The 16,440-nt window shown below is 33.9% G+C and overlaps 1 protein-coding gene across 9 annotated transcripts in view; it reads right to left on the minus strand.

Moving 5' to 3' along the window:
• Nucleotides 1-16,440, minus strand: part of LOC127847496 (RNA binding protein fox-1 homolog 2-like) — a 124,530-nt gene that overhangs the window by 77,033 nt on the left and 31,057 nt on the right. The window contains exon 1 of one of the 9 annotated variants that reach the window (XM_052379494.1): nucleotides 5,968-6,229. The exons of the other annotated variants lie outside the window; for them this stretch is intronic. Coding sequence (XP_052235454.1) covers nucleotides 5,968-5,994 — 27 coding nt within the window. The 5' untranslated portion in view covers nucleotides 5,995-6,229. Of the gene's footprint in view, nucleotides 1-5,967; nucleotides 6,230-16,440 lie in introns of those variants that run through there. 9 annotated transcript variants of the gene reach the window in all.

The raw sequence follows: 16,440 nt of genomic DNA on the forward strand, positions 1-16,440 counted from the left end.
GAAAATGTCTGAAAACTAGAAAATTTTGCAGGGGGGGCAAAGGGGGGGCCGCTGGTGGGTGCAGGGCAAAGCCCTGGTGGGGGTCACAGGGGGCAAGCCCCGTGAAGTTCCAGAAATTTAGCCAATTAGAATCCTTTTAAAGTAAGTTAATGTACTTCTCATGATACTTCAAAAGACCATCTTATTGTCTCCATTATATTACTTAATCCAGTTTTTTCCGGATATTCTCTTCAATCAGTATATAGTACAATAGCTGTTTCAATAATGACTCAACTTTAAGACCGTAACGATAAAGATATGACATGTTTAATTTCAAATTAATTTAAAGAAACTACCAATGCCAAATAATTTGCAATATAATTTCATTAAAAAGAACAAGGAAACTTTTTACCGAAATCAGCAGATCTCAATTTTCTCTGCGCTACAAAGTTTTTATCCAAAAATCAATACAAGCACGCTTTCCATGCGTATGGCGTCACGTTATACATTGCCACATAAATTTTGCACGCTTTTAGTTGGAACAAAGGGTAAACGTAAAATACTTGAGGATGGTTTATTTGAAGCTAGAATTTGTTTATCACATCGCGTTAACATAAAACAAGAGGGCCTGAAAGGCCCAATGTCGCTCACCTGAGATAACAAGATATTATTGGGACAAATCTTTTGACAAAGTTTCACGAAGATCGGAAAATAAATGTGGCCTCTAGAGTGTTAACAAAGTTTTACCATAGCCATATAAGGAAAAATGCCCCGCCCCCTGGCAGCCATGTTTGTCAACCAACCGGCATCATTTTTAAACTCGTCCAAGATATTATCGGGATGAATCTTCTGACCAAGTTTCATGAAGATCGGACAGTAAATGTGGCCTCTAGAGTGTTAACAAGATTTTACTATAGCCATATAAGGAAAAATGCCCCGCCCCTTGGAAGCCATTTTTTTCAAGCAAACATAATTATTTTCGAACTCATCCAAGATATCATTGAGACCAATCTTCTGATCAAATTTCATTAAGATTGGACACTAAATGTGGCCTCTAGAGTGTTAACAAGGTTTTACTATAGCCATATATAGCCATTTAAGGAAAAATGCCCCGCCCCTTGTGGCCATGTTTTTTAAGCAACCAAAACCATTTTCGAACTCATCCAAGATATCATTGGGACAAATCTTCTGACCAAGTTTCATAATGATCGGAAAATAAATGTGACCTCTAGTGTTAACAAGGTTTTACTATAGCCATATAAGGAAAATAGCCCCGCCCCCGTGGTGGCCATGTTTTTCAACCAACCGGCATCATTTTTGAACTCGTCCAAGATATTATTGGGATGAATCTTCTGACCATGTTTCATGAAGATCAGACTATAAATGTGGCCTCAAGAGTGTTAACAAGATTTTACTATAGCCTTATATAGCCATATAAGGAAAAATGCCCCGCCCCTTAGCTGCCATGTTTTTCATGCAAACGTAACCATTTTCAAACTCATCCAAGATATCATTAAGACAAATCTTCTGACCATATTTCATCAAGATTGGACAGTAAATGTGGCCTCTAGAGTGTTAACAAGGTTTTACTATAGCCATTTAAGGAAAAATGCCTGCCCCCATGCGGCCATGTTTTTCAACCAACCGGCATCATTTTTGAACTCATCCAAGATATTATTGGGATGAATCTTCTGACCAAGTTTCATTAAGATTGGACAATAAATGTGGCCTCTAGAGTGTTAACAAGATTTTACTATAGCCATATATAGCAATATAAGGAAAAATGCCCCGCCCCTTGGCAGCCATGTTTTTCAAGCAAAGGTTACCATTTTTTAACTCATCCAAGATATCAGTGGGACAAATCTTCTGAGCAAGTTTCATGAAGATCGGAAAATAAATGTGGCCTCTAGAGTGTTAACAAGGTTATACTATAGCCATATAAGGAAAAATGCCCCGCCCCCTGGCGGCAATGTTTTTCAACCAACTGGCATAATTTTCGAACTCGTCCAAGATATTATTGGGATGAATCTTCTGACCAAGTTTGATGAAGATCAGACAATAAATGTGGCCTCTAGTGTTAACAAGATTTTACTATAGCCATTATAATATAGCCATATAAGGAAAACCAATCTTCTGACCAAATTTCATGAAGATTGGACAATAAATGTGGCCTCTAGAGAGTTAACAAGGCAAATGTTGACGCCGCACAACGCACAACGAACAACGGACAAAAAGCGATCACAAAAGCTCACCATGAGCACGTTGTGCTCAGGTGAGCTAAAAATCGGAAGTGAGTTTAGATACAAATAGATGTGTTGCATGTGAGTATTAAACACAGTAAAAAATTTGTTCAGCGCTGTTACAATTGGTTGATTATAATATATATATGTGGAATATCTATTTATAGATTCATGGTAATTCCAATTCAGACAGTGTGGTATCGAAGGAGACATCTTGCAGTACGACAGATCTGTTAATAAGAATACATTGTGGGCGTTTTTTATTGAGTTACTTGAACTGGCGTCTGCCATCAATAGGGTGCCTACCCCCCCCCCCCCCCCCCCCCCCCCCAAACGGATTTACGTGATTTGGAAAAATGGCCTTGGCGGTGATCCAAATATCGGAATTCCGAAAAACTTTCACCCGTGCATATATTTTTACATGAAAAAAGCCCATATCAGGAACAACTTTGAGCTTTACTTATGTAATCATAAAAGCTCAAAGCATTCGAGAACAACTATAATTTTACCCTGAAAACTGTGCACCTTTTAAACGACCAGTAAACCATATCGTACCTTGGCTTTTATAGTTTTATGTTCAAGACATGTATACAGATATACATTTTAAACACAAACATAACAAGTGGTATCATAAAATGTAAGGGAGGTAACTGATAGGGCAAGACAGAAAATACCAACTATCAATCCAAGCATAGATCAGTCTCCTGAACCTTTAAGGTAAACATTAGGTATACATTATTTTCCATTATGCCTTAAACCCCCAAAATAAATGCGTTCCAAAGTGCGTGCTTGAGTGCGTGCGCGTGCGTGCGTGCGTGTGTGTGTGTGTAGGGGGTCAACCTGCTTGTATTACATAATATCTGTTGCTCTCATCTAGAAACTTCATAAATTATGCCAAAAACTCAAATTGGGATATTTCATTTCATTCCTGTTTTAAAGAACTTCAATCCATAAAATGTACCGTTAAAAGATATAAGCTGTCAACATCACAAGCTGTTGATTATTGCAGGTACCCCTGTCCCTTGTTGATCAAGTCAATTTACAACCCTCCATTATAACATGTAGCATAAATTTACAGCCTCTTCACTCCAGTCCTGCATATGATAAAGTATTGACATACTGGAGAAGTTATAGCCCTGACTTTCATACGTCTAAAGTTTGTGTTCAGGTTTCACAAGTACCATTTTGGTTAAAATGTGGCCACGCATAAAACAAAGAAATTATATTCTTAATACGGCATCTAGAATTAAAATAAAGAGGTCAATTGAGGCAACAGAATCAGAACACAGTTAGCTTATTGGTCATGAAATCATGAGTGGAGCAGGCAATTTTTCACATAATAAGAATTGTAAGTCTGAAAGAATACATGAAGAAAGCCAACACTATTGAGGAAATGTGAAGCAAACATTGATATTGAATCAAACTTTGTAGATAAGGAACACTGGGCATTTGATAAACAATAGCAGAGTTAATTTGTTTTAACTAAACAATGCATAATCATGATTTTAGATAAGATTAATTAAATTTGATAGCAAGACAGCTCTACAAACATGTCCTTAATTTCAATACTCCATGCAGATGTAATTGGAGTGATCTGGGGCTTACATCTAAATATGCAAGCTGTTATTTATACTCAAATTCAATCGGACAAAACTTAATGAGATTGGAATCTTTAATATTGTTTGTGTTTATTTCATCAGTCTGCATTAGACTCATGGTCATCATCATCATCAGCAGCAGCCGCAATATATTCCACAATTATTTCTATGATCATCATTGTCCACTGCAAGAACAACCCTAACATTAGTACTTGTTACTATTTTATTACACAAATAATTAAATAATTTAATACATGATAGTATTCATCAGTTCTAATGAAAGAAAGACGAAGAAATTCACTGAAAAGTGTTTTGGCATTTAAGAAATAAATTAATTAACCTGGAGGTCATAAAAGATGACAAATATCATGGCAATGGCTCATTTCATGCTAGTGCCCAATATAAGTCATAATAAAAATTAATCTCAAAATTGTTTTGTTTCTACTTCACATTGATCACTAACAAAGACCAAAAGCTTCATATTCATTGCATTAATTGCCTTTTTGGGAGGGGAAAATGAAATCTAGGGGAAAATTTACCAGCTGAGGGGAACAAAAAATCGGAGGGGAAAGGGCCGATGATCGGCGGGTCACAAAGAAGGGAAAAAAAACCTGGACACACAATTAACATTTTGCACTACCATATTATGTATTAACAACACTCCAATAAAGTTTCATTTTAGTACACAAAAAACTGTTGACAACACAAAGTACAAAACTAAAATAATAAAAGTATCCAAAATTTGCCTATGTTCAAGAGCAAAGAACTCCGCTTAGAATAAAGCAACGTGCATGATACACAGAGCACTGAGAGACTCATACACACATAAACAATAACATAAGTATACTTGCCTTAATTCAAAGGAACATAACTGTGCAAAGAATATAGTAATGAACAAAACTTATCTCTTGCACTTGTTAAATCAAAATCTCTATAAAGTTTCATGTTCATTTTAAGCAGACAACTGAAAGATTAAATCTCGACACAAAATACTCACAAAAAAGTCATGTAAAATCATGTCAAGTATCCAAAGTTTTTCTTAGTTCAAAGGCATATAACTCTGCAAAGAATACTGTGAAAAAACAAGAAAATAACATCTTAAACTCCTACATAGCAGAAACAACATCTCCATGCAGTTTCATGTTGAACAGCAGAAAACTCAGTGACTTAAGTTCATGACACAAATATCATTATGTAAAATTATGTAAGTATCCAAAACTTCCAGACATTCTAAGGTTTATAACTGTGAAAATAATATCACAGGTTGGCAGTTTAAAACTAAAAGAAAATTTTGGGACGCAAAAATACACATGCAGCATGAAGACCAACCAACTAACATAATGATTCATGTATATCCCCAAAAAACTTTGTTACTTTCAACATGCTTAAGGTGCTTATTGGAATATATTTACTTACTTGGTACAAACATGGTTTAATCAGTATAGTTGTTATTATTTAAAATATTTAAATCCATTTTTTTTGTATTTTTTTTGTTAGAAACAATATATGCACAATTTAAGTTCTTTAATGTGTTTTTGGACATGGGCTTTGTTCTGTTACTTTTTATGCAAAAGTATTATTGACTGATGTAGTACTTTGGCTTTGAAAACTACTGAGTAACACAAAAGCAGTGTATCAAAATTAACTGGAAATTAAGAATTCTAAAGTTTTCCCAGTCAAATGTGTTTGTTTTTGTATTTTATAATTTTTTGTTAACAATTTCATTTAAAATAAGTTGTTTCCATGTTATTTATTAAAACAGAAGAAAAGTTCAAATACAATAATACAAGTTTGAAACATTCATACATTCCTGGTTCATTAATATTACATTTGACTCTTTAAGTATTTTGCTATGTTATATACACTTAAAAAATAGTAATAACAACAATCATAACTGATGCAAACCTAACTATATACAACACTATATACAGTTGACCCAGATGGAGTGTGTATTTGATGGATGTTAAACATTTCAAATTAGCTTATAAACATGGATATTGATAATAAAAGGTGTAAGGTTAAATGGTATTAATATTGAAAAGTAATCAAAATAATCGCATCACAACATCATCTTCTTTGTTTCATTTATTAACCATGAAAGCAATTTGATTTACCATCATTTTTGTATTTAAACACCACAATATACTCACAGGTAGAAATTGTGCTGTCAACAACATGTTGCCGTCTCGTACACATCCAATAAAAAAATTCTGATTCCAGATGTTTCCGTTCGTATGTATGTACGTTCAAATTATATCCATACGCACAAACACACACACAATAATTGAGTGCTCAGTGCATCAATATTGTCACCAAAGTGAAAGCATGGCTATTGTTGACATGGGTCGGAGTTATCTCAAGTAACATTCAGGCTTCTACCTTCTACGCAGGCTGCTTTAACTACTCTTGTCTCACTCAGGTGTGTTTAAAGCCACGACAATTGAGCGACCAATCCATTATCTTAATATAGGGGATATCAGGCTGCGATCAGCCTATGAGCCAAGTAATGGCTACAATGGCCATTTGTATCAACTTTCAACTTCAACTGAATTAAAAATCTCAATTGCAAATGTGGCTGACTAATTTTGTAGCATTTGCCTGCATTTTAGTGACTGGATTTAGGAAATGGATATTTAGTTCAAAATGATGTTATTGACCAACAATGCTTGATAAATGAAGCTATTTAAATGTGTATCATGTTAAAGTTCATCCAACAAAAGTAACTGTAATGTTACATAATATCAATATACCTGGTTGATGGGAAATGTATCAGCCAAATAATAGTGTCATCTGTTCGAAAATATTACTTGATTCAAAATGTCTCTATTTTCCAGTTGGTAAGGACATCTCATGGGAGAGAAAATCAATGAAGAATGAGAATTATAGCAAAATCAATAAAACATGTTGAAATATTATAAATCCTCATTAGATCTGCAACTGGAGTGTTTCTGATTCAACTCTGGCAAACAATGGAGACCTAATGAGAGCGTGCAAATTAAAGGCTGACATTTCAGATTTTTAAAATCGTTTATTATTCTTTGCCTGCTAATAAACCAAGAAATGGTTAAGAGGTCATGTCTGTCAGGGACCGAAATAAAGTTAATACATGTTTCTTCCTTTGCCTAAAAACAGTAGAAACAAAATACTTGTCAAGCACATTTAAAATTGTACGATATTCCAAAGGATCAACTAAAGCTGAAAAAACACTAAAATAGCTTGAAAAAACTCAGTAGTATGATAATAATACTAATATAATTTTGTCTTTCACAAAAAATTGTTGTTTTTTCAAACATTACCTACAATACATATACATGGGAAAATCCATTAATACATTTGCAAATAATGTTGTTGTTTGTCAACAAATCTAGTAGTAAAAGTGAATTAGGTGGATGTGCCAATTAAGTGAGTCTTCAAAATCAGTCACTAAAACATCAAGTACTGGATTTACCCAGCTAACAGAGCCAAAATTGTTTTAACAAACTTCAGAATTTCTATGCAATGAAGCTTACATAAATAAGTTAAAAAACTAAACCAAGCCACAAGTGAAATCCCCATCAATTAATGTTAAGTACTAATCAACAATAACATACATATAAAAACACTCTTGCAGGATTAATGTGTTCATAAATGTTTTGATTCCTCATAACATACATGTTTGTTAATGAGACAGTCAGGGGTGTCATTTGTCCCAAATTTGAAATCCTGAAAATTAAACCGAGAGCCTGAGGATTAACCTGAGCCCTAGCTTATTGTTTGTTTTTTTAAGTCTTTCTAGGTGCGATTTCTGATGAGAAAAATGCAAAATATTATCAACCAGACCATCTGTAACACCGCATGTGTATTCGTCATTCAATAAAAATGTTACAAAAAACGTCGAAAATAAATTAAAAACGACGAACCATACCGTATCAGAAAACGACTGTCCAAAAACATGTTGATATACGTCTTTTGCACATGAAATAAAATATGCATATCACTTGACTGTAGGAAATGAAAACCAGTAACGTCAGTAATCTAGAAAATACGCAATCAATGTATAATATGTTTTACATATTGTTTTCAAAAATTATATTGCAGTGCTTTACTTTGCTAATAAGATTATTTAAAATTTCAAGATGGCGGAAATTTGCAACGTTCGTAGAATTGTACCGTTTTCAGAGAGCAGTGATGAGGCTTCCTCAGTTACTAGTCATGTCAGTGCCAACTGCTGACCAATCAGAAATCAATAAATAAAAATAAAAGACCGGGCAAAATCGGTACCAAGCTTAGCTACTGTCCGGAATGCCGACGAGGATATAACAATATTAATTCCCAAATGATCTTTAAAGCATTTGTCCCTACCCCCCCCCCCCCCCCTTAAACAAGCTCATCAGATTTATATTAATTTAAAAATTGACCCTGGACAGCTCAAATCCGGATTTCTGGATTAATTCGGAAAAAATCGACACCCCTGAAAGCGTTAAAACAAATAAAATTGTTCATTAAAGTTATTTACATTAAAGTCTCTATAAATAATGGGACCCCTTGGTGTGGCAAGTTTTGACCCCATGAGGAGCATGATTTGAACGAATTTGGTAGAGGACCTGTGACCATACAATATTACATCCAAAATATCAAACCTTGCAGCCTTGCGTTTTCAGGTTTTTAAGTTTTGACTTTATACAAATAAGAAAAACAAGTTACCCCCCAGTGCAGGGGCCAATTTTAAATTCAGGGCATGATTTTAACAAACTCTCCAAAGGACCAACATACAATGTTACACACAAAATATTAAACCCCTGAGCCTAGCTGTTCAAAAGAAGAAGAAGTTATTTACTGAAAAAGTCCACATAAATCATGTGCCCCTTGGGGTCTTTATTTGAACAAATGATTTGAACCAGCATAGTTAGAGGACCACTAGAGGAAGTTACACATAAACATATTAAACCCGACAGTGATTTCTGTTGCCCAAAATGACCTCCCATATTTTTCTGTTTCCCAATGGCAACCAATAACATTTTCCCCAAAATATGACCAAATTTCCCCCCTGAAATGTCAAACTTTTCCAATAAACTTAGATAAGAAATGTTGTACAGCAATAATTTGGTAGCAAAAGTGCCAATTAAGCATGTCGAACAACAACAAACTTAACTCTTGGTTTATTCATTTAGCCAGACATATACAATTGTATGTTGCTACGCAAACCTGTTGAATATATCATCATCCAAGACAGCGGACAAATGAGCAAAAACTCTCTAAAATGACAATTATCAATCAAATTAACAAGGGAGATCATATAGTTAGTAGGGATAAATGAAATGGGCGTGTCAATTAACGATGGAGAATATGTTTTAGATAAAGGCACAGGCTGTAAAATATAAAGCCAAACAAATCACTGCCTGACCCTTGTGGTTTCAGAGAATTTTTTCGAAGATTCCATTTTTAAAATACATTTTTAACTCCGGGAATCTAAATAGACAATAGTTTTACACTGTAACGTAAGAATGAAAGTATGTTCCATGCCAAACACCAAACCTTCAGGACTTAAGTTTCAGAATCAATTTTATAAATGCAAAAATTATTATTCCAGTTTGCAGTTATTTTCACGTCCAGATATTAAATTATCCAGGATATTCATATAAAAGGAGTCTAGTCATATTCTCAATTATTTTTTATGGTTACTATAATGATAGATATTGGTCGAATATGTTGTACAATTGTATAGTATGTTACTTTACTGTTCTAAAACCTATGCATTTTAATTAAAAAGGCTAATTAACATATGGATAGCGGCCATAGTAATGTTTTTTCTATTGTGAAAACAGCTCAGAGGCTATAATACATTTTAAAATTTCAATGCACCCATTGTAATGATGTGATTTTTTAAAACCCCCATTAAAAGTTTAAATTCAAAATACAAATACAACTAGCAAAATGCATTTTTTAAATGACCAAACAATATGAATTTATATGCCAAATATATCACCTCTTTTTGTTTAAGAAAAATGATTTTAAAGTTATTTTGCTATATTAGCCTATAAAAATCATGCGGCCCATGGGCAGTGATTTTTTCCTTCGTTATAAAGTACCCGTAAAAGATACTTTCCCAATTGAGGAAAAACAACAAATTTCCCAATTGCCATTAGAAAATTTCCCAAACGGAAGAAAATTGCGCCAATATAGTTCCTCATATGCATTACCTGCAAATGTATAAATTAAATTAATACCAATTAATAGCAATTAATACCAAGTAATTAACAGGTGCCACGCTCGGCTGCGAAAGCTTGTCAGATTTTTTTATTTTTTTTTAAAGGTCACAGTGACCTTGACCTTTGACCTAGTGACCCAACAAGAGATGTGTTTGTCAGAAACACAATGCCCCCTACTGCGCGGCATTGAAATAACATTTATATTTATCATTTGGCAGGTATAGAAATCATCTCCCTTTAAAGGTTATTACTTCCCTTGAATTTTGTCCAATCCAACCGGGAAAGGGGGGGGGGGAGGGTCTCACAGTCAATTATGACCATGTCAGACATCACTGACAACCAAGGTCTGTGGTTTATCAAAGAAATCATAGCCAGAGTTGATCATGTATCTATGGACATAAGTCCACAGGTATGTAATGAACATGAAAGAAATTATAATTATATCATTAAAAAAATATCATTAAAAAAAAAATTGACAAATCAATCATTTGGGTTATAAATAATCAAAATAATAAATCTGTACAGTAACTGTGAAAAGAACTTCAATTCTTGGTAAGGAAATATATAATATGAGATTTATAATTATATAAATTACTTCCCTTGAAAATAATTGTCTGTAACAAATCTTTATTTTTAGTAGCAAATAATTAAAAGCCACTACCGTGACTGAAGATTCACCACTCAAAATGTGCAGCTCCATGAGATACACATGCATGCCAAATATATTAAGTGGCTATGTTCAATATTGAATAATTTTCTCCCTTTTTAAAGCTTATTACTTCCCTTAAATCTGTATTTTTTACCATAGACCGTAAAGGATGACCTTTACCTTGACCTTTTACCACAATGTGTTTGTCAGAAACACAATGCCGCCTACTACGCCGCTTTGATTTATTTAACAAAAAAATATACGTGGGCAGGTCAGATAACTATGTCCATTTAAAGCTTATTACTTCCCTTGACTTTGTTTTTTCAACCCTAGACCTTGAAGGATGATGTTCACTTTGAAATTTTACCACTCAAAATGTGCAGCTCCACGAGATACACATGCATGCCAAATATCAAGGTGCTATCTTCAATATTTAAAAAGTTATGACCAATGTTAAGGTTTTAGCACAACGCCTACGGCGGACGGCGGACGACAAGCTGGCTATGACAATAGCTCGGGTTTTCTCCGAAAACAGCCTCGCTAAAAAGACCCATAATAGCCAATCTGAAAATTTCACAACAGAAATTTTCCCAATTTCAGTTTTTTTGCGCTTATTTTTCCCAATTGGTACAGTTCTGGTAGATTTCCGTTTTGGGCAAAAAAAACTGCTGCATGGGGCATGGCCAAGTTTCCCTAAACTCTGTCAAAGGGTTTAGGAGGTTATTCGAAAAAAATAGGTTAAGAACCTCACTCATGCACTAACAGACAATGGACAAAAATATATCCTCAAAGCTCTGCTTGAGGGTGAGCTAAAAATATACCAATTAATTGTTGGTTATTTGACTGGTCAAAAGTGTGTTTCATGCATTGATATTATGGTTTGATACTAAGATTACGCCAGCAAATCATGCCTGGACATTCAAAGAACAAATCCGTTAAAAACAAGATGTGTTTGTGAAACATTATGTCCCCCCCCCATATTTGACCTTGAAGGATGACCTTGACCTTTCACCACTCAAAATGTGCAGCTCCATGAAAAACACATGGAGGCCAAATATCAAGTTGCTATCTTCAATATTGCAAAAGTTATGGCCAATGTTAAAGTTTGACGCAAAGCAACAAACAGACAGGGAAAAAAACAATATGTCCCCCAGTGTTATAAGACTGGGGGACATAAAAATATATATTATTGTAATTCAACTAAATTGTCTTAACATCCATAATCAATGCTAACTAAATAACTTATACAAAGCGATTTTGGGACTTTTGTAGTGTGCTTACTTGGAATAGCAAGGATTCTGTATAATACTGTACACAAAAGCAGGTACCGGTACATGTTATTCAAATAATATAATAATGTCATTAAATCTGGATGTATAACTATGAGCAAAATCATTAACAAAAATAAACAATATTATAACAATGATTGATTGACATTGTGCAACATTAAATTTTTGCAAATTACTAGTACAATGAATAAGTTTTAGCTATTTTACATATGTTTTTCACCAAAAGTAAAACAATCAAGGATAAATTTAGATAAACACAGCTGAAATATGACCTTTTAATACAACAAAGAGAAATTGATAAGTTGCCCATGTCAAAATGCAAAATGAAAACCCCTGTCGTAGAGGTAAACCATGGTCATGGAATGTCTGTACGGTATTTTTCGGGTTATATGTTGCACCGGAATGTAAGACGCTTCCCCCTTTTTTTTTACATTATTTTATTTTTGTCCATACATAAGACGCTATAGTGTAAACGTCACGCACATAAATTATCATTAAATATTCCAAAAAATGCAGTCACACATGTTTATCCATTAAATGTTTAATCCTCTTTTATGTTTTATTTCAGATAGAAAATTCATCTTAAAAACGATGCTGGCATTTGTTCTCTCACATGCTCATTGTATTTATATATTTTTTTCCATTAAATTTATTTGAACGTATTAATTTAAACAAAAACGTCATTCAGAGCAATGTATTACGGGTAATATTTGACCCTGTCTGCAAGCCGTTGCATTCCCACATTTGTATCTGTTTTGTCAAAACATCGCAGTGTAAACACTGTTGATCATGTTTTCACAATTACCAAAATTAAATCTAGTCTTGACCAGATTTTCCTGTAAATCAGTGCACAGAACATTTTCAACATTTTCTGTTTCAATAATAAACTACCTTCATGAGTGTAACGTCAAAGATACAGCATTCTCTTCACTACACAGTTTTTCTTCAACAGTGTATACACCCACGCTAATTTTCGCGCGCTTTCTAACAGAACAAAGAAAAGTACATGAGCTATAGATGTGACTAGCGTAAACATGGCGTTAGCAATAAAATTGGAAATACGAATTTAAATAAGCGCATTTGATAATACAACAAAACAAAATAAAAAACAATTATTGTGTAATAAACTGCATTTAGGCTATAAATGCAGGCTATAAATGCGGCATTTGCTGTTTCATAAAAAATAAATGTACCATTTTATTAAAATAGTATAGCGATGTTTGTTTGTTTTAATGTGTATTGTTTGCAAAACTTTTGTAGCATAAAGTATACCGGCATTCTCAAATTGGTAACACGAGCATTTTTATGATGAAAATTAAAATGAGGCCTGTTACGAGAAGGGCTAATATTCTTATCATGATAATCTTAATGCAAGTGTGCAGACGTGTGGTGTACCAGGCTTACCAATAAACGCTTTTAATCCACACTGGGGACATCATCTCCCATGGAGAGATTATGTTCGTTCATCTATCGCAGATGGTTAAAGGGTATTTGAGATCTCAGGTTTGCAGACATGTGGTATCGCAGGCATACCAATAAACGCTTGTAATGCATACTGCAGACATCGCTGACGGATTCTCTGATGTCGACGACCATGGCGAATAAATGATGTGAATTTTTTATTGTGTCGTATCTGATTGTATACTTATTGTTGTATACTCTGCTTTGATATTATGTTTGTTTGTTGTACTTTATTTTTTTTACGTTACGGTACTGTATAGTACCCCAATAGTTTCGTTAGTAGTGTGTAACCGACTAGGTGTAAAATAAAATTGTGTTACAAAAACAGCGAAACAAATTACCGGCAATGGTTATCAAACTTGCGCATTTATGCAATTCTGACTTAAAAATTTGACATTCTGACTTTGGTAAAATCGATTTTGTACATACATAAGACGCTCCGGGGCATACGACGCATGTTACCTTTGCCTGTAAAAAAGTCGCGACTTATACCCCGAAAAATACGGTACATTGTATCATTGTAAAACATGGTCATGGAATGTATGTACATTGTATCATTGTAAAACATGGTCATGGAATGTATGTACATTGTATCATTGTAAAACATGGTCATGGAATGTATGTACATTGTATCATTGTAAAACATGGTCATGGAATGTATGTACATTGTATCATTCCGCCTGAATACATGCTTAATGTAACATGGTCATGGAATGTATGTACATTGTATCTTTCCGCCTGAATACATGCTTAATATATATGTACATTGTATCGTTCCGCCTGAATACATGCTAAATGTAACATGGTCATGGAATGTATGAACATTGTATCATTCCGCCTGAATACATGCTTAATGTAACATGTGCAAATAACAATTAGTGTTTATGCATATTTTCTTTAAGTCGCATATAAATATATAAATGCATAAATGCAGATTTAAATTTAATTGTAAGTTACATGCTTAACATGCTTTTGTATCGCATCGCAGTTAATAATATAGCAAACAAGTACAAGGAAACTGGCTAAGTGTTTAATTAAAATAAATAAAGTAAAATCCTATTGCAAGATAAAACACACACCCAGACATGTTTTCACATTATACCTGTCACATAAAGTACATTTTTTATTTAAATTCAAATTTAAATAAAAACACATTTTCACATTAAGCACTATCACAGGGTAAAAATGTCATTTCATACCAAGCACAAAATGTCTGTTGTTTTAGACCAGAAATTGCCGAACATTCCCTAATCAATAAGGGGGAAATGTGGGGAAAAAGTAATGTGACAGCAGTTAATTAAAATATCCCCAGTTATAATACATGTGAGGGTGAACAAGAACGCACTTGTCAAAGTCTATCAGTCATTTTTGCAACCGTGAACTGGGTGGTATCTAATGGTAGTGAATGATTGTAACTTAATATTTTTTTAGTACCTCAACTTCTTTTCAAACATTTTAACATCCACTCCTTGAGGGTTGTGGTGGGTTTTGTAGTGATGATGGTGACTGTAGAGTTATAATACCTTTCAGTGAAATAATGCTACTACCAATCAGAGTCAACTCATTAAACAGTTACAAGTTACGTTGTGTAGACAATTTCTTCAACTCAGGAGATGAAATTATGAATTAATTCAAAACTTCTGTAAAACAAAACACAAGGTATGATGTAAAGAAAAGTCCTGAGAGCAAAGGTCATACTAGGCCATGACTTTTTTATTTATTGGTTTACAATTTTTTTTTGGAAAATGGTCCATCAGGCGGTCGAAAAAAAAAACATTGGAAAAAAAGTTAATACTTATAACATCAGAACAAAGACAACATACCTTTTATAACCTTAACACAGAGACGACATATCAAATTATGCAAAGAAACACATCTATATCCTCAAATGAAATGAGTCCCAAAAGCACCTTTTGTAACATCAGGCAATTTTAATCGCACCATTACATGACATGCGTAGAATCCCATTAAAACAAAAACTTCGCTTCATTTCCGTAATTCAATGCGCACCAGTACGCAAGTCGCAATGCGATGCCCGTTGCATAAATATTATATAAGATAAACTACTCTTACACAAATTATTTGTTTGCTCTTACTCGACTTATATGATCGTCCATGAAAACAAATCGAGGTAGATCGATCCCGGCGGCGTCGCAGTAATGTTTGTTAAAGTTGTTGTCGTCATGAAAACTCGTTGATTTTCTAGCAAAACGTCTTATTTGAACCAGAGACCTATACAAACATTGTGACGGGTATTATTAAATCATATTTTTCAACTTTGCTTTTGCTTTATTTTGATAATTTAATCCAAAGTTTAATGTAAGCTAGTGCTTTTTTACTGGAATTGTAAACAAAGAATTAGTTAAAGTCTTCCGAAATCTTGCAGTTGGTGTGAATTGACAGTTTGACGTCATCAAAGGAAAGCCGCTTCTTGTCTGAAAGCAATAAAACTACAAATTTCTCGCCGACAAAATTGGCTTCCTTTGTGTAGCAATCAACAAGTTGAACCAATTATGTGTTTGTTTCTCAATGGCAATCCTCCAATTTAATAATAGCACGTGCATAGCTCCGCCTTCGAATCTTTTGCAGAGAACGGAGGTGGAGTTTAACGGTTAATTGAGCAAGTGTTTTTCACAAGTTGAGTTCCGAAATAACTCGATCCTAAGCATTGAAACAGCCAATACATTTATCTATGATTTTCCGATATATACCGATTTGTTCCAATTTACAAACTTTCTGTACAATTCCTAACTATGGCGGACGTGTTTACAAAATTCCTAAACACATATATCGTAAATAATGGCAGTGTTTTATTGGATTATTTATACTAATTATCAAATTGCAAGGTAGTACTTCTTTATCTAATATAATATCAGGTTTGTTTAATATAATTAACATCGTAAACAATATAGTTGTGTCACAGACTCGGAAATAAATTTAATGGGGTCGAAATTTTACTGACGCTGATTTTCCTAATGTCTGTAATTTTTACCAGAAATAAGTTTTGAGAAGTGCCCATAAAAGGACAGGTACATA

This window comes from Dreissena polymorpha, chromosome 10 (genome assembly GCF_020536995.1).
Source record: "Dreissena polymorpha isolate Duluth1 chromosome 10, UMN_Dpol_1.0, whole genome shotgun sequence".
Lineage (NCBI taxonomy): Eukaryota > Metazoa > Mollusca > Bivalvia > Myida > Dreissenidae > Dreissena > Dreissena polymorpha.